The sequence below is a fragment of the Triplophysa rosa genome, linkage group LG22, assembly GCF_024868665.1.
Source record: "Triplophysa rosa linkage group LG22, Trosa_1v2, whole genome shotgun sequence".
NCBI lineage: Eukaryota > Metazoa > Chordata > Actinopteri > Cypriniformes > Nemacheilidae > Triplophysa > Triplophysa rosa.
In genome coordinates this window covers 141,663-161,793 of record NC_079911.1, presented here as the reverse complement: position 1 = coordinate 161,793, position 20,131 = coordinate 141,663, and the positions used below count along the sequence as shown (strand labels likewise).

The 20,131-nt window shown below is 43.4% G+C and overlaps 1 protein-coding gene across 1 annotated transcript; it reads right to left on the bottom strand.

The window, feature by feature from the left end:
• Positions 1-889: 889 nt before the first annotated feature.
• On the bottom strand, positions 890-19,876 carry lmnb1 (lamin B1). The gene is made up of 11 exons (XM_057320499.1): positions 19,374-19,876; positions 15,172-15,328; positions 14,166-14,291; positions 13,904-14,074; positions 13,689-13,814; positions 3,083-3,303; positions 2,720-2,945; positions 2,196-2,300; positions 1,975-2,094; positions 1,793-1,891; positions 890-1,715 (listed from the first exon to the last, which is right to left on the bottom strand). Exons 1-11 carry the CDS (start codon positions 19,727-19,729, stop codon positions 1,674-1,676), a joined length of 1,749 nt encoding a protein of 582 aa, XP_057176482.1. The 5' UTR covers positions 19,730-19,876; the 3' UTR covers positions 890-1,673.
• Positions 19,877-20,131: the final 255 nt, after the last annotated feature.

The following is a 20,131-nucleotide window of genomic DNA, read 5'->3' as shown; positions in this document are numbered from 1 at the left end:
GAATATTCTGTCGTCATTTCCTCACCTTCGAGTTGTTCCAAATGTGTATAAATGTCTTTGTTCCGATGAACACAGAGAAAGATATTTGGAAGAATGCTTATGACCAGACAGATCTCAACGCCCATTGATTTCCATAGCTTCAATGGGTAGAATGGGTGTTGATTTTTTGAAGCTCCAAAAAGTGCATCCATCGATCAAAGAACTGCTGGACACGGCACTCCTCAGATCTGTGATTGGTCGTTCGCAAGGATTTAAGTATAATTTAAGCAAGGAGGTAAGTAACTTCAGCGGAGTCTCCAAAGATGCGGGCTTCACTGAAGACTGCATAGGCGGCGCTCGCGAGCAGACGGATGGGACACTATACAGACTCGTAGACTTGGCGAGCACACGCTATTAGATAAACTGTTCGATGTGTTGACTGAATGAATTCTTCTGTAAATAAAATGTGTCCTATCTAAATGTGTTCACTGATACGTCAGTCATACTTTATGAGCTGTGGCGATACAGCAGTTATTTGTTCACTTTCATTTTTGTGACATTTATTGAAGCAGATTCATATGGCTGCTTACTGAGAGAGCATTTTTTTTGACTGAAGAAGTTCTGATAGTGAACACATGCACTGGTCTAACTAAACACTCAAGAAACACACATTTAAACACATGGCCTTTCTATAGTTTTTGCACTGTTCACACACGCACGTCTCTTGTCTACTCTACGCTCCCTGTACACAGTGTTGTTTAATGTATTCATTAAAAAAAGTGTAGTTACATGAATTCTCAACAATCTTCTGACACCTTCCAGTAAATCAGTCACAACGACATCACTGTTTTCTGACACATTATAAAATGTGTTTAACCAATAAAGTAACGAAACAAACCAAAAACACATTCAATCAACATTTTATTTGATTCCTTCAGATATAAAGCATGCACGTGACAATCCACAACTCTTCAAATCAAGTCAAGTCAAACAGCGTAAGGCTATAGTGTTTGTAAGATAGTAACAGAAGATGCTGAACAAATACAATTTCAGCAATATGTATAAAAACAGAAAATACAGTACTGACTCTTGAGATTTATGAGCTTCACTGCATCAGATTTCAGAGATCAATGTGATCCTCTCTGCTACAAAATATCAGAAAAAAATAAAATGGCTTCTGTTCTGCAGAAATGACATCTGCCTGCGCTTTACACCCAATATTACACCATAAACGTGTGTAAACATAATAAACTCAAGTGTCTGCTGGAAATGTTCACTTTCTGCTTCACATCTGACGTTCACTGCTGAAGAGACGTTCTGGTCCGTCTGTGATTGTGTAGTGAATTACTTTAAATAAAATGAATACTTCTTTCCACCGGCCGTGCAAACGTCTACAATCTATCATCTGTCATGAGCTTTCACTAAAAACTAGTTTCTTATAAAACCTGTTTGTCTATAAAGAGACCTAAAACACTGTTTATAAAATGAATATAAACATGATAAAAAAAGAGGTTAGTCACAGAATCAGAGGTAAAAGCACTCTCACGCTTAAACTAAAGAAACATTTGCTTCATTCAATTGAAACAGTTCAAACGCAAAAGGTTTCACAAGCATCAAATCAAAGGTAAGAAACAGAAAAGATTTCACTCTGTAAATAGAAATGCGCGGGTCAGGTCGGGTGGAGTGGAGCTTCATCACATGATCAGACAGCCTCTCTTAGCTGTGTGTGGATCTCCCTGTAAAAACACAACGCACTTCACAACCTTCAGCAACACAACACAACACCACAAAAGCCTGATTTGTGTTGTCAAACCTGCTGGTGGAAGAGACGCTCCTCGACGACTTCATCATCATCATCCTCATCCTCCGGCTCGGCTGCAGTTTTGAACACTGTGCTCCTCACTGCCACCTCCTGTCAAACAATCACACATCACAACTGATCCTGGACAAATGAAACACACGCACGCACGCACGGCACTGAAGAAAGAGTCTCACCTCTCCGTCTGAGCTGATCAGAAGCACTTTAATGTTCTCACCGGTTCCCCACGATTTCTGATTCTTCCAGATCAGATCAGTAGGAGGATTGGAGCTCACGCCCGAATCAGACGCCCAGATCTGATGATGAAAATCAACACAACAGAGCCACAAATCTTCAGAAATATGACTCGAGCCTTGTCATCTTCATGGGAGAGATGAAGCGAGATGAGAAAACGTACCGTCACTTTCTGTCCTGCTTTCAGGATGTATTTGGCAGTGAACTTGTATGTGGCGGTGACATCAGCGATGATTCTGCTGAGCTGAAATCCTGCCATGGGCTGATCCTGGGACAGTGACGTAAAACCAGTTCACAATCAGAAGCGGAAGGAGCTTTATTGCCAAGTATGTTTACACACACAAGGAATTTGACTTGAAGACAGGAGCTTAGTGCAGAAGAAAGTGTACACATGGTGCAAATATACATCAAGATAGAAAACAATGAAAATTAAATAATAACAATAATGCACTATATACAAAAGTGAAAAAAGGTAGTCAAAAAACAACAACATATAACTGTTTAAATGAGTGTGCAGTGTGTGGTAAGAGCTTTTAATTATAGTATAGGCTGTTCTGCTGGTCAGTGCTCTGTAACGCCGGCCAGATGCCAACGGTTGACAATGACAACTGATGCAATAGAAACAACATGGCTAACAGAGAAAGGTTTATGTGTTGTTCACGTGTAAATGTGACGAGAACGACGCACCTGATCAGAGGTGTTGTGTAAACGGATGAATTTGCCGTCCACGTCGAGCTCATCGATGCAGACGCTTCCGCTGGAGGACGCTGAATGAGCGATGCTGACGCTGCTGCTGGCCTCCGACTCCTCCACGTCCACACGCTTTCTCTTTCCACGCGTGGTGCGGAGGCTGCGACTGGAGGAGGCGCGAGACACCGTCACACGAGACGAGGGGCTGGGAGACAGTTTCAGCCTGACAGACGGGCAGAGACCAGACGGTTATATTCAGCGTGTGCGCGCGTGTGTGCGCGCGTGTGTGTGTGTGTGTGTGTGTGTGTGTGTGTGTGTGTGTGTGTGTGTGTGTGTGTGTGTGTGTGTGTGTGGCGTCACCTCTCCTCCTCTCCCTCCAGTAGTTTGCGATAAGCGTTGATCTCCATGTCCAGAGCCAGCTTCACATCCAGCAGCTGTTCATACTCGTCCAGCTGCTTCTGCATCTTCGCTCTGACGTCTGCGATCTCTCGCTCTTTCTCTGACAGTAACCTGCGACTCAAATCTTTCTCACGATTCAGAGCTTCTTCCAGTTCTCTGATGCGATCCTGCCAACCACGAGCCTGAAATACACAACACATCATCATTGTCGTCAGCTCCTCTTTAACTCTGTCTTCAGCTCAACTGTGTTTACAACACGCACTCGCATGCACCATCAACTACATAGAAGAGAGATGATGACTGAAAGCACTGAATAATAACAAGGATACTAACACACCTTACACAGGTAAACCACACACACAGAGTGAACGCACGCACGCTTATTGCTTTTATAAAATGGTTTTTCCATTTGCGTAGCAAGGTTTCATTAAATAAAACACAGGACAGCAAATAAGATTTAATTAAATGAATAAAAATATGATTCTTCTGTCACACAAAGAGGCTAAATCTACAGCTAAAACACATGTGCAGCAGCTATTTCAGTTACACACGCACGCACGCACGCACGCACGCACGCACGCACGCACGCACGCACACACGCACGCACACACACACGCACACACACACGCACACACACACACACACACACCACTTCAACAACAATATATATTTCAGAAAGTGTGAAATTGTTGAGGATGTGAAACTACTGCTAACAGAAGACATGAGATGGAAGGTGGTGCTTTTGTTAAAGGAGACATCAGATGAAAACCCCACTTTTTCTGTGTTTAACTGCTATAATCGGGTCCCCGGTGCATCTAGCAACCCAGAAAACGTGAAAAATAAGAACCCAGTAAGTTTGTTTTGGTGTGCCTTTCCCTTGCAAGCATGTGAGAAATCCAGCCGTTCAGATTTCGCTCCGATTGTGACATCCAAAGCGGATTTTATTATAATGTTACCGCCCCTTAATCTACACAGTTCCACCCGCCGCGCTCCGCCATTGTTGTTTTCACAAGCGACAGCGGTGTGCGTGACGCCATGGCTAAAGTTCACATCAAACCGGAGTACTTTTTCAACCTGGGACAGTACAAGCAGGATTAGCTTCAAAGTTGTTCCTGAATGAGACAAAGCTGCCGATGTAAGTAATATTTATCAACAGTCTGAATTGACGTAAATGTACCGTATATATAGGAGGATAACGTTAGCATATGATAGCGAAGGGAGCTAAGTCATCACTTAGTGTTAAACTTACAGTATATAACTGCAGATGGACACTTGGAGTTTAGCTGTATGAATGTTAATACATTATGTGCGTTAATATGTTTAGCTGCAGCAAGCTGTTTGTTTTGCTAATGAACGGGCGAACACTTCAGGTTAGTTTTGTTTTAAAGGGCACGTATTTTGCAAAATTCACTTTTAAAATGTTAAAACATTAATACGTGTCCACAGTGTCTGTAAACAAGCAGTCTAAACAGTTAAAAATGTGCTCACTCCTTTTTTAATAATTTGCGTAATTCAAAAACCCTGCTGGTAAAAGCAAAGATTTGAATTCTGCCGTTAATGTCGTCACTCAACGGCAAAGCCGCCCAGCAGTGGTGACGATCTGCGCTATTTGCCCTATTTGCTTAGACACAGTCCCATGTGGGAAGTACAACAGTCGCCATTGTTAGATTGTCACTGGAGCTTCACAATGTCTGCGTCACGGAGGTCACTACAGTTGTTCTGTATTAGGATGTACCGACCAGCATAACTGTCTCCAATAGACTCCCGCAAGCCGAGTTATAGAGAACAGCATGGTTAAATTTCATTTATGAAGGCAATGTCCCGCTGAGAATCGGTAAAGTATTTCACGTTTCCGCCAATCATTTCACGCCGGACTGCTTCACGAATGAGGGCCAGTACAACGCTGGACTTTCAACGAGGTTGCTACTGAAACCGGGAGCAATACCAACACTTCGTGCCCAGTCCTCATATCCAGCAGAAGCAGTAACGTTAAGTATCACACCTCATATTGTTGCTGATTAGTCTTTCAAAATGGCCACTCTTAATGTGCTTGTTATCGCGCTATATTGGTAATGTTGCTAACAATAGAAGTACAGCGTCTAACTGTATTTATTGACGCTGCCCTCACATGCTGTCGGGCTTATCGTAAACAATACGTAAAGTAAGTGTGACAGTACATGATAGAACAACGTTGAAAGCGTAGTATAACTGTAGTGACGCTAAACTATACCTGCTCGACCTCCATGCAGCATTTATTCTCTGGCTCTGTAGTCATTTTACTGCAATTCCCACACGAGCACCTGCACAGCGATTTATACATTATCATGACGGACCATGCTAATGCTTATCGATCACTTGAAGAACGTTAATTTCACAATAACTGCAAAATTACAACTAACCATTTGGAAACGTCCTGTTCAATTCTTAAGGTTGTCACTTCTTGTGTCTCTCCATCAGTGTCAGACTCCGGTTCCTACATACAGTATAGGGCTGAACACCACTAACAATTACTGACATTTTGATGTTTTGTTTTGGCCGATACACATTGGCTCTCACTAAATCCTTGGTGTTTCGAGTCTGACGTCATCACGCAAGTGTTTTATTGGCGATTTTAACAATCATAGGTAGTTTAGATGGTTAGAGTAAGGTTAGGGTTTTGTAAGACTTGAAACACCAAAGATTTAGTCAAAACCAACAAGCCACGCCCACGGATCTGACTCGAAACACCATGGATTTAGTGAGAGCCTCAGCAACGAGTTCCTGAAACTCCGCCCCCCTCTGGAAAGGGGGTTGGGACGAAAAGCTCATTAACATTTAAAGAGATAGAGAAGTTAAAATGCTGCGCGAGGATTTTAAAGACAAAGTGCAACCCAAAGGTATCAATAACAGAGGACTTCAAAAGTGTCCCGGAGTTGACTACATGCCTCATCTGAGAGCTCGGTTGTATAGATGTTGGGGAAAAACACTTCATTAACATTTGTTTCCTCTATGACATAACTGAAATACTTCCACCAGCTACAGCAAACATGAAGCGGCCTTTTTCTTTAATGAACAGAATAAAGTGATCACGTGATGTCATCATGACCCAATGAAGATTCGTGTTGAGAGGTCCTCAGAAGAAAAACATGCATTTCATACCAGCTGATTCGGATCAGACACAAGTCTTATGACACAAGCTCTGATGAAAACCACAGAGTTAATCCAGCGGCTTTCTCAGAATTCAACAAGCACGTAAATATAAACCATGTCATTGTAAATGTCAGTCTGGTTAAAAGTTCTGACTCTAACACGCGCACGAACGCACGCACGCACGCTCACACATCAGGGTATATACAGGAATCATGGAGCTAAATTTAATACTTTTTAAGACCTTTTTAAAGATTTTTCCATACATTTTAAGACCTCATCACCACTTCAAGTTTTAATCGTACATTGGTGACACCTTAACGTATATTTACTATATACACTGATAAGACAGCACAACTAAACAGTCTTTGTTTGTGATAACTCCATATTAATGCAACGTAATTCAGGAACAAAGCCCCAGAGAATGAATTGAGTGACTAACCCAATGCAAGGTTTATTAGAAAGCGAAACGAGGCTATGCTAATCGCCTTCCAACTCAAAGAGGAGTACGCCTCACGTAGTGCTGGGCGATACACCTGCTCGTACCGAATACAGGTGTGTATTTTTGTTATGATATGAATTTTTAATATACCACATTACCGGTGTATGTCGCTTAAACAACGTGCAGAACGCGGCGCAGCGCGACACTGTTTCAGTGGGGTCCCTTTTCACTGTTGCACTTAGTGATGGGAAGTTCGAGTCATTTTTGCGATTCGGATGTTTGAATCTCGTTCAGCAAAATGAACAAATCTTTTATTGAGTCATTTCGTTCATCTAAGCAGAGTTGAATTAATGTTGCATGTTAATAGCCAAATTACCCCATAACATTTATTTATGCTAGTTTTGATCAGATATATAAAAATAAATAACGTATATTGTAGTTTCCTGACAGCCATATAAGATTATAACTCAACTCTAGACTTCATGCCCGAGAGTCATTAGTTATTTTGCCCATATAGGCTGCATTTACAGAAAATATAAATGATTAGTTCACCTACCGAGTCCACGGGTCCGAGTCATTCGTTCTTTTGTCACGTGATAACCCCATAGGCCAGTCTATGCAGACTGTGCCGGAAACAGAAATGATTAGTTCATCTACCGAGTCTTCGGGGTTTGAGTCGTTCGTTCTTTTGTCACGTGATATGACAGATGCTTGTTTAATGTATTACATACAAAAATAACTTATTTCCTGACTTCCCTTACAAATATTCATGCCGTTTTTAACTCTTGCTTTTGATGCATTTCTGTAAAGTTATGTATTTATAATTCATTAACAATTTTGGGTCACTCAGGTATGCAATAAGGTTTACAGGTTGTTGTTTTTTACTAAAAAGTCTCATGCAGTTAGCAAAGTATATAATAATAGGCTATTGAAATAATTTAAATGTGCAATTATTTAATAAGAGATCACTTGTGTAATATATGCATTAGACATAAACACTGACTTTACTAGTGTTGCTTATGTTTATATTTTGCCAGCACCGTTCTTATGCAACATAGTTAGTTATTACGATAAATTAAAAACACCTGGCGAAGAAAAGAAAAGTCCGCCTGGAAGACTGTTGCGCCTCCAGAGTGGGTGATGCGAACAATTATGCAGGGTTACAGACTGCAGTTTGTAATGAAACCCTCGCTTTTCAACGGCGTTCTCTCTTCTCACGCGGAGGAGAGCTCCGCTCACTTTCTGAAAGAAGAAATCTCTTCTCTCTTAATGAAGGGAGCGATTCAGGTGGTACCTCCCAGCCTGATAAATCAAGGGTTTTATTCCCGTTATTTCCTGGGCCCGTATTCTTAAAGCTTCTAAGAATCCTCTAAGAAAGCTCTTAATTTAGCTTAAAAACGTCTACGTAGGAGTCTTAGCTTAAAAGTGATTCAGGATCAATCTGAGAGCAACTCTGAGCAAGGAAAAGACAAAAACTTTTATCTTAGTGAGGAAGGCAGGGCTGACCCCGTTGCTATGTCTTTTGAAGACTGTGATTGGTTGGTTGGCCAAGAAGGAAGAAGAGCGCTTTTAAGTATAGGGTCATTAGTTTGAAATTGCACATGTCATTTTTTTCTGTTTTACCGTACTCACGCACACACACAGACACACACATATATTCTTTATTTTTTATTTACCATGCTGTTACTGTCAACATATTTGATAGAAAATGAACAGTGACACAATAAGTCTCTGTAAGTGCTGTAACTGTTTGTGTGATCACTATAGAAGGTTGTGACAGAACCAAATCATTTCTGCTGCATAGCTGCATTTCTACAGCTGCTAAATATGTTAATGTAGTGATTTCTTCTATTTCTGGCGCTATGGCATTTCTGCGCTGTCTGGAGATGTTAGCGTGTCTCTAATAGGATCGGTTACAAACATCTAATGTGTTGTGTCTTATTAACTCACTGTCATTCAATTCAATGTCATTTAATGTTCTAGCGCGTTTACAATTTGCATTGCATCAAAGCAGCTATACAAGAAAATCAAAGTTGAACACAGAAAAACAATTTTAAAAATCTGATAAACCTTTAAAGTAAAATGGAAATTGTCATGCATTGCAACACATTTCTTCTCACTTTTCATGTTTCGTCCATTTTCTCTGCTGCTAAAGAAACTCTTAAGCCTCTTAAAAGTCCTCCTCGCTACTCCTAAACTTTTGGACCTTAAGAGCTCTTTTAAGGGTTAAGATGCTTTATGAATTTCATTTTTCTTTACTAGTATCTTCTCTGTAATTTTAAGGGGAAACGCCCACATTTCTAAGAATTTTCTTAGAATTTTGTCACTAGGAGCAACTCTTTGCGCTAAGATTTTTCATGAATACGGGCCCTGGTCCCAAAGAAGGACGGCTCTCTCCGCCCCATCTTGGACCTCCGACTGTTGAACAAACATTTGAGGAAATACAATTTCACAATGTTAAACCACGGCACTCTGGCCCGCGCCATAAAACAGAATGACTGGTTCACTTCGGTCGATCTCAAGGATGCTTTTTTCCACATAAGCATTTATCCGCCACACAGGAAGTTTCTTCGTTTCGCCTATCTAGGCATATGTTACGAATTCACTGTTCTTCCTTTCGGGCTCTCACTCAGCCCTCGGACTTTTTGTCTGTGTACGGAGGTGAGCTTGGCTCCCCTGAGAATGTCAGGTCTGTGGATTTTGACATACAGAGACGATTGGCTCATCGTGGCCGAATCGGAAGAGAAAGTGCTGCGGGACACCTACAGCGTGCTTACACACATCACATCTCTCGGGTTCAGGGTGAATGTGACCAAAAGCAATTTTACACCCAGCCAGAGTGTGATTTTCCTGGGCCTGGAGCTGAGCTCGGTCTCCATGCGAGCGCGTCTCTCCCAGGAGCGCGTCGTCTCTCTAATGAGCTGCGTGTCGCAGTTCAGAGAGGGGGCGAGAGTGCAGTATCGCACATGCCTCAGATTGCAGGGTCTTATGGCTTCAGCTATCCAAGTTTTGCCGCTGGGACTTCTGCGAATGAGAGCATTCATGAAATGGGTTTTGTCACTACATTTCAGCCCGGTACGCGATCTCTGCCGCTCTGTGACAGTGACGCGCACCTGCACGGCAGCTCTTCGCCACTGGAGAGACACGGACTTTTACGCACAGGGGACCCAAGTTGTGACAACAGATGCGTCCCTAACAGGCTGGGTGCCACCCAGGAGGGCAGAGTGGTGAACGGTGTGTGGCCGAGCATACTACGTTCAGCACACATAAATTATTTAGACCATATGGAAAGCTCTGAATTATTTTCTGCCTCGCCTGCTAGGACATCATGTGCTCGTACGCTGCGACAATACCACAGCAGTCGCGTATATCAATCGGCAGGGCGGCTTACGCTCACCAAAACTTCACGCTCTAGCTCACAAGCTTTTGGTGTGGAGCGGGCGGTTTTTCCTGTCGTTACGCGCGACTCATGTTCCAGGCATTCTGAACAGAGGTGCGGACCTTCTGTCGAGGGGGAACCCACTCTACGGAGATTGGCGCCTCCACCCTCAGATAGTGGGCATGATATGGAGAAGATTCGGACAGGCAACCGTAGATCTATTCGCCTCGCGCAAAAACAACCATTGTCCTATGTTCTTCTCGCTAAAGGACTCGGACGCGCCCCTCGGGGTGGACGCACTGGCCCACCCATGGCCCAAGCTGCTGCTGTATGCTTTTCCTCCTCTGTGCCTGATAATTCCCACACTGGCCAGAGTGAGAGAGAAGGGCCTGTCTCTCCTTCTAATAGCTCCCAGGTGGCCCAAAGCACCGTGGCTGGCAGAGATAATCCCTCTGTTATACGCCCAGCCGTGGTGCCTCCCCATCGGCACAGACCTATTGTCTCAGGTGAACGGGGAAATTTATCACCCACACCCGGACAGGGTGGCTCTCTGGGTCTGGCCCGTGAGAAGTCAAACTTAAATGCGCTGGGGCTTCACCCGTGTGTGGTTGCCACTATACAAAATGCCAGGGCCGTTTCTACACGGTCCTTGTATGGTTGTAAGTGGCAAGTGTTTGAAGAGTGGTGTGATGGGCGCAGTCTCACATCATATCAGTGCTCAGTTCCTGATATTTTGTGTTTCTTACAGGACCTTATGGATAAAGGCAGGTCTTTTTCCACAATTAAGGTCTACCTGGCAGCAATTTCTGCCTGTCATGTGGGCTTTGAGGGCTCAACAGTCGGGCAGAATCCTTTAATCCGCAGATTTATGAAGGGTGCCCGTCGCTCCTTGCCAGTCATCAGGAGAACCGTCCCTGAATGGGACCTCTCCTTGGTGCTGGAGGCCCTGTCTCAGTATCCCTTTGAGCCCCTGGGAGGTATTTCCTTGAAGCTGTTGTCTTTCAAGACGGCTTTGCTCTTGGCCTTGGTATCAGCCAAACTAGTCAGTGAGCTACATGCACTCTCAATACATCCCTCGTGCACTAAATTCTCTTTGAGTGGAGATAAGGTTTTTCTTAAGCCTAACCCGGCTTTTATGCCTAAATGTTTCCCTGCGTTCACTTCGGAGGTGTTGGAGCTGTCCGCTTTTCACCCTCCGCCTTTTTCCTCTGCGGAGGATCAGAGGCTGAATGCTCTGAATGTTCGTGCATTACAGGCATATATGTCCAAGACCAGTGCTTTCCGGAAGAGCGACCAGCTCTTTATTTCGTGGGCACCCCCTCATAAGGGGAGTCCCATATCTAAACAGCGCCTCTCACATTGGCTTGTGAACGCTATAGCAGTTGCATATGAATCAAGGGGAGTGCAGCCCCCAGGTACCATCAGAGCTCATTCCACGAGGGGCTTAGCTGCCTCTTGGGCTTTGTTCAGGGGAGTATCACTGCAGGACATCTGCTCTGCAGCCAGCTGGGCTTCTCCCCATACGTTTGTGCGTTACTACCGATTGGATGTCACCAAAACCTCGGTAGCACATTCTGTTTTAGGAGTGGGGTCTTCATAGCCCCTCCTTGTTATATTCCTTCACCTCCTGTTTACACATTATATGGTAACTAGGGTTGAACGGGCCGGTGAGCCGTGCGCATTCATGTCACCAAGCATGCATTCACATTCCGGCCTGGGTGGTATATATGTGTTGCTGGGTTAATTACATGTGTGTGCCTCATACATGTTCCTGTCCTGTATGTGCGCAGCAGCTATGCGTGCGCATCAGGGCTGCCAGGGACATAATTATGGGATGTGTCATGCACCGCCCCTTTGGGGGTGACCGTTTTTTCTGGCTTTCAGAACCTCACTGTGAGTGTATTGGGCAATCGGGGAGCTGTCCATGTCTCTCCCATAGGTGGATCTCGAAACGAGATGATGAAAGAGAACAATAGGTTACTGTCGTAACCCCGGTTCTCTGAAACATCGAGTGGAGAGATCCACCAGCTTTGCCCCGCTTGCTGCACGAGAAGCGAATATACTTACTGAGGAACAGCAGCGCAAGCAGACCTTATATGCGCTCAGGTAAGGGGGTGGGGCCTTACCTGGCATTGGCTGCGCGCTTCTGTCTGTCTAGCCAGACTTGGTGCAATTAGATGCTTCTGCAGAGGTCAGGTACGGATGCCCTTCCCATAGGTGGATCTCTCCACTCGATGTTTCAGAGAACCGGGGTTACGACAGTAACCTATTGTTTGCCTGCGGAGCTACCATTTGACAAAAGAACAAAAGGGCTCGGACCCGATGACTCGAGAGACGAACTAATAATTTCTCTTTCCGGTATAAGGACTCGGACCCGATGACTCGAGAGACGAACTAATCATTTCTCTTTCCGGTATAAAAGAACGAAAGGGTTCGGACCCGATGACTCGAACTAATAATTTCTCTTTCCGGTATAAGGACTCGGACCCGATGACTCGAGAGACGAACTTCATTACTGTTTCTGGTACAATGTTGCACATGTGCGGTCAACACAAAATGAAACGAATCACTCTCCGAGACACTCGTTACTTCCGAGTCATGTTAAAGATTCGTTCACGAACGACCCATCACTAGTTGCACTGTGACCGGCCATTCACACAGAATGCGTCTTTCTTTGCCACGGCACTACTTTATCATAATTTTTTTCTGTATAAATGCCCTAAACGGAGGCGTTTGGATCTTTGCGTGCGTCTCGCGCATGAGCAGTGACGTTACATATTTCTTTCCCGTCGCGGCAGAACAGCAGCACAAGTGTAGCAATTGCAAGTTCGAATTACGTTATATTAAATATACTCTCGAACAAACATTTTCAAAAAACGCTCGTGTTCCCCTCATATCTGCTCAATATAAGCATATAATATGATGTGTTTTTAGTTTGAACTGTTTCTCTATATGCTTTGATGAGAAATAAGGGTCAGTAAAGAGGATGGATTGACAGCGTGGTGCGATCGCTTTCCTCTCACATACTGAATTTAAGCCTTTGTTTTATGATTAAAAAACAGTTTAACAACCGGCTGTAAATGGACCTCCCACTATTCACCTATGCAATGATTACTTTCAGGCAAACTGTAGCATATGACCTCTTTAGACAAATATGAAAAAATGATACACAATTTAATACCTTGGAAAATGGCATTTAAGACTTTTGGATACTTTTTAAGGGCCTTAATTTTCTCTAAATTTATTTATCAACTTTTAATACTTTTTAAGACCCCGCGGACACCCTGGCACGCACACACTTCCTTCCACAAAACACATTTTCACTGGCTGTTGCAATCATATGACAACTTGAAGACGCATAAAGCAGCACTGAAGTCATCATGATCCAGAAACCAATCAGACAGAGATCACATCTTTAAATCCACTGTCGACTGAATCCCTCACACTCCAGACGGTCTCAAGTGAATTAAATCATAAAGAGTTTCATCAGGTTTAATGACTGTCAGAACAAACGAGATGACAGAAACACTTATCTTCTGATCAAACACACAAGGACTGCTGAAATCTCCCACTATTTCAGTTGTGTTGTGGCGTACAGACCGTATGAATGATGACTGTACCTCTTTCTGAAGATGAGCCAGCTGAGACGACAGATTCTCAACCCTCAGCGTGGACTCGCGGAGCTCCTCACGAGCTACACTGGCTGAAGAAGAGTTCATCTCTGAACACAGACGCACATTCTCCAGCTGAAACACACACAGAGATGTTCCAGTAAAGAGGAAGGAAACGCAGCGCTCTCTTCACACAAAAACACACACAGTGGTGCGAGCGTCACCTTGGCCATGTACGTCTGTTCCATCTCGTCTTTATAGAGTTTGACCTGCTGATCTTGTTGTTGTCTCATGTCAGTGAGAGCCTGAGCCAGTTTAAACTCAAACTCCATCTGACGGCCAGAGTCCACCTCTACCAGACGACTCTCATGCCTGTGTCGAGTCTCCTTCAGCTCCTGCGCGCACACACACACAATATAACAACTGTTCCTGTGCTCATCATGACGGTGTGCTGCACACTTCACTTCTAGCGGGTGGGTTTCTGACCTCTTCAAACATGTTCTTTCTGAAGTCCAGCTCCTCAGACAGACTCTGACAGCGATTCTCCAGATCCACACGCAGTAAAGTTTCATCTGACAGCTGCTTCTTACTGGAACTCAAACTCTTCTCCAGCTGAACACACACACACACACAACACAACACAACACAACACAACACAACACAACACAACACAACACAACACAACACAACACAACACAACACAACACAACACAAGTGAGTGGAACCCCTGTAACGCTGTCAGTGCTAACACATTACATCTGAAACTCAAAAACAGATGTATAATAATATACAAGTGTCTCTGCGACATCACATGACAGTTCAGTCAAATATGAACATGATAACTCACTAGGGGTGTAACAATAGCGAACACTGATGTTTGAAAATATATACAGTATATAAAATAAAAAACCGACATGCAAATGGCAGATTTTTCCCCAGAACATTTGCAAGATAACAAATGTTATTAAAAATCATTAAAGAATTGAACATTCCAGGTTGTATTCATTTTTATGTGAATAATTAAAAACGGAATAGATCCGTCACAGAACAATAATACGGAGTTTTCATGTTTTTGTATTGCCATATGTGAAACTTTGATATATTGTTACAGCCCTATAACTCAAAGATCAAAGCAGTATATCTCAAGCTTCACTCATATTGTCATGTGACTCGTGCTGTACATATAACGTGTCGTGAGGGACTGTGGACGGGTCTGATGACGAACAAACTGAAATATACAACCAGTTCAATAATCGTACCTGCTAAGACTGTGTGTTTTAATAACTGCTCTCACTGACTAGCACTAATCAGTCTTTCTAATCTATCTTTTGTATTGACTTAAAGAAATTATGACCCGTCTTGAACAAAAAAAAAGGAGTTAAAAAGATTATTTGAACAAACTCTTGACCTGAGTGTACATCCCTGACAACACACACGTGTATATAAAGCACACAGAACATACGTGTATGTGTGTAAATGTGTGTGTTTGTACCTCTTGAACGTGAAGCTGCAGATCAGTTAGTGTTTTCTCCACAGTTTTTTTCTCTGATGCTGCGGTGATCAAAGCCGCTTCTTTAGTGTTTAACAGAGCTTCAACTTCCTTCACACGAGCCAGAGAGCTGCCCACATCTGATTCCTTCTTCACAAAACTGAAACACAACATCACCATCACAATCATCACATCACAATCATAACCATCATATCATCACCATCACATCACAATCATCACCATTATCACATCACCGTCATATGTGGGGCAGTCGTGGCCTAATGGTTAGAGACTCAGACCTGTGACCCAAACGTTGCCGGTTGGAGCCTCAGTACCAGCAGGGTTGTATGTGGGGGGAGTGAATGATCAGCGCCCTCCTCCACCTTCAATACCACGGCTGAGGTGAGACCATTGAGCAAGGCACCGATCCCCCCAACTGCTCCCCGGGTGCAGCAGCACTGACTGCTCACTGCTCTGTGTGTGCTAGGGATGTGACATTTGAACCGAGGCTTCGGAGCTTGTGTTGAGCAAAAACGGGCGTGCCAGATGAAGCCTCGATTCGAAGCTCGTGTTGTTAACGGAGAAATCACGTGACCATGACAAATGACGCTTCAATTTCTGCTCAGTCACGTGCGCGTTTCTCTTTGCGTGTCAGAACGTTCGAACCCCAGAGCTTTTTTATGAGTTCTTTGCCTGATTCACATTTTAGTCACACATAATAATGCATATAGCATTGTTTGTACATATACATGCGTGTGTGTGTGTGAGCATTATTCTGTACAATATACATCAGGGCTAGTCAACTGGCGGCCCGCAGGCCAAATGCGGCCCGTCAATCAACTTTTCCTGGCCCGCCTTAACATTTCAAATAAGTGGAGAGACTTTAGGAACGGTGTGCTTTTAGAAATGCGCTTCCTGAGATAAGTCCAAAACGCTGCTACGTTCAATACTAAAGTAATTCCCGCAGGACATAACGATTGACGTCTTATAAAGCGATTTGATCGGTCTGTCCAAGAAACGTATGTTATTTGCAATGTTATAATCGGCAATCCACAGCCACAGGCAGTCTGTTTGCGGCTTTGCGCACGTGATAGGTCGCATTTCAAAACGCTTCTTGTGCCTTTGAAAGTAACTGCAGGAAGAGTACGACACCACGTGAACTGTTGTTAAAAAAGGAAGAAATTACGAAAACAGCTGTTCATCTCCCTCCAGAACTTGCACTTCAAAGGCTCTGCCCTTATAAGTGCGTCACATGCATGCGATTGGCATTCACCCGATGATTCGATAATAGCGTTCAGTTTCTTGCACAGATCGATTGATTCGCTTTATTAGACGCCAGTTTAACGTCAAGGGGCAGGGATTACTTTTGTTCTGAATGTATTAAGTTTTTTTTACTTTTTTTTTAATTTAACTTCATTAATTCAATATCTTCATAAATATCTTCTTGAAAAAAAAAAACAATACCACCCACATCTTGGCTGGGGGACTGGGGGTGAGTAAATTAACAGCAATTTCATTCAGCGTATTAGGGAATATAAAATACAATTAAAAAGACAATATCCCTTTTAATTAAATATCAAGAACAGATATACTGCATGCAATATTTGTGTGTGCATGCTTTAATATATGACCTATAAGTAACAGCAACAAAACCAGTACAAAGGAACAAAATGCAATAAATAACAGAAATACAAAATAACAAGAAATTATGATATGGTAAAAAACTGTCCCGCATCCTATTTATACTTTTGGAGTCTGGCCCTCAAAGAAAAGTAGTTGAAGACCCCTGATATACAATATCGAAACGTATGAATATTAACTCATATTAACTAATATTTATTGCCACACAAGAATGGGTAAATTAATTTATTATATTTACCATTCACACACGATGTACTCAAACCTTTATTTGTACACATAACATTACAATTCATCTGCTGGTTGCTTCGTCTAATGGAGCTTCTTCCAGAAGCGATTGCTGTACGTTTATTAACCAACAGATGGCACTGTTTTCGACATTCTCGAAGCTTTGAATCTTATCTCGAAACATTCAGGGGAAAGTCTGGAGGCTTCATTTCCCATCACTAGTGTGTGCACTTGGATGGGTTAAATGCAGAGCACAAATTCTGAGTATGGAACACCATACTTGGCCTCACATCACATCACCATCATCATCATCACATCACACATCACCATCATCACCACCACATAAAATCTCAATCATCAACACATCACATCACAATCATATCATCACCACCACATCATCACATCACCATCATCACAATCATCATCATATCACATCACATGTTTGTGTTGTGTTCATGTGTGAGGTGAAGTGTTCACTGATCAATTGTGCTCAATTAGAACAGAATCAGAATTGTTCATTTAAAAACGTTCATATTTTGTAAAAAAAAATCATTTTTGTTTGGCTTGTTTAAATGAGCATTCATGAGAGCACACAGTCACGCATGCGTGTGGTGAAGAGCCAGAAGGCTGCATGTGCCGAGTGCTCTTACTGCACACAAAGTCTTCTCATCACTTCATAAAATGACAGTTAAACCACTGGAGTCTGTTTGAAGCCCTGCACCATTCATTAGTAACCAAAGTATTAGTTCTGTGTAGGAAAACAATAGTCACCACAAATTTACCATCACACCATTTTGTGGTGAAATCATTGTAGTCCTTAGTTGACATTGACAACACTTTAGAATGAGGCTTTGCTAGAAGTTGCTTTTAGCTTCTTTATACAAGTCTCCTACTTTCTTAGACAGGTCCTAAAAGATTCTTTGACACTTAAGTCAAATTTTAAGAGCACTCTAAAGAGCATTTCTGAGAAGTTTTATATATATGGGCCCAGATATATTAGATATATTACAGCATTTTTACAAGTGTAAAGGAGGTACATATGTAAACTTTAACCTTTGTTCGAGACTGTGACTTGTGTGCCAGTGGAGTGTTTGGACTACAACAGGACTGTAATATAGGCGTTTGGCAAACGGAATAATAAAAACAATTCCATTCATATTGCGTGCAGCAGTGCCTTTCAAGGGAACAAAAATGCCATTTGAGACACTCTCCTCCTGACCTATGTGCAGACTGGTTGTCTGATGCTGTGGTGTCTGTATCTCCATTTTACATTTTAAAAATATGGCACCCGAGGACTTGCAATTTATAAATAAACCCAAAACAACTCTTCAGATCTACACAAATCACAAGAATACCCGATTACCATATTTCACTGGTGCATGATGGTAATGACGTGAAGTCCCACAGCTGCACGTCAACTCAACACACACATGTCTGGGGACAGTCCATAGGCGTAATGTTTTTTATACTGTACAAACTGTATATTCTATCCACTAACCCTACCCCTAAACCTAAAGATCATAGAAAACTAAATTTTTAGATTTAAAAAAAAATATTGTTCTGTACAATTTGTAAGCTTTTGTGCCCATGAGGACCTCAATTTTGGTCCTCACGGTGACAGGAGTCCCCATGAGTTGTGTGCATTCAGGTTTAGGTCCCCACCGGGATATAAAAACATGTCCACGCGCGCGCACACACACAGTATGTTTGTAGCATGTGCTCTTTACTGAACAAGAACTCTCACAGAGCTCGTGACAGATGTGTAAACTCATGCCTGTCGCTGTCAATCAAACACACACACACGTGCTATAAAAGATGTCAACTGCCTGTCGCTGTCAATCTCACACACACACACACACACACACACACACGCACACACACGCACACACACACGCACGCACTCACACGCACACGCACACACGCGCACGCGCACGCACACGCACACACACACGCACACGCACACACACACACGTGAGGACATTACATAGACTTCCATTGATTTTATATCAGGCTTATGATATATTCTATCCCCTATCCCTAACCCTTAACCTAATAATCACACAAACATGTGCACTCTATTACATTTAAAGACAAACACTATTTGAGCGAATTATGAGCCTTTTTATTTAGTGAGGACCAGTAAAATGTCCTCACAAGTGGGTTCACACGTATTTCACTGTGGTACTGAGGACATTTGGCCCTCACAAATATAGCTAAACCAGTACACACACACGCACACGCGCACGCGCACGCACACGCACACGCACACACACACACACACACACACACACACACACACACACACACACACACACACACAGGACCTGTGAAAGACTCACTCGTGCATCAGCTGCTCGTGCTCGCTGCTAATCTTGCCGAGGTCAATCTGGAGCCGCGCGCGCTCCCGCGCAGTGTTATCCAGCGACCGGCGCGCGTCCGCAAGCTCGGTCTCATAAAGCGCTTTGAGTGCGGTGATCTCGCGACTGCGCTGCTGCTCGTGCTCGAGGATCTGCAGCTGCAGCACGCTGTTATCGGACTCGAGACTGCGCACGGTGTCGATGTAAGTGGCGAGGCGATCGTTGAGCTGCTGCAGATCCTCCTTCTCTTGCAGCCTGGAGATCCGCGCCGGGCTCAGAGGAGACGCCATACCGCCCGCGCCGCGGGACCGCTGAGCGGCCGGAGTCGCGCTCGCCATCTTTCAGTCGTCACTGGAAATCTGCTCAACGCGATCGATTATAAACGCTCATTCAGCTCAGCCCGAATCTCACTCGGTTGTAAACGTTCTCGAGGGTCTCGCTGCGAGTGCAGCCGCGTCGCGTGTGACAATGACTGAACAAATATGGCCGGCCGACACTAGCATGTGACCACAGATACCAAATGAGCGTCCGCCACGTCATCGCGGACGGGTTCACCCCAGCGGATGAGACAAAATTCAAACGGCAAAATAACGCGCTGAAACTTAATTCCGCAAACAACAATATTTAAAAACCACGCGCATCACATCATGAGTTTTATTTCTGTTAGTTTACTATCAATATTCGCAATATTCTTGCTACCCCTACGATAATGAACCAGGCTTTGACAGCAAATGTATCGT

Excerpts from the sequence above, each read along its gene's own strand:
- lmnb1 (XM_057320499.1), bottom strand. The coding sequence starts at position 19,729 with ATGGCGAGCGCGACTCCGGCCGCTCAGCGGTCCCGCGGCGCGGGCGGT. Across the intron at positions 3,304-13,688 it reads TGGCTCATCTTCAGAAAGAG|GCTCGTGGTTGGCAGGATCG; the intron begins GTACAGTCATCA and ends TGTGTATTTCAG. Across the intron at positions 2,095-2,195 it reads AAGCAGGACAGAAAGTGACG|ATCTGGGCGTCTGATTCGGG; the intron begins GTACGTTTTCTC and ends TTTCATCATCAG.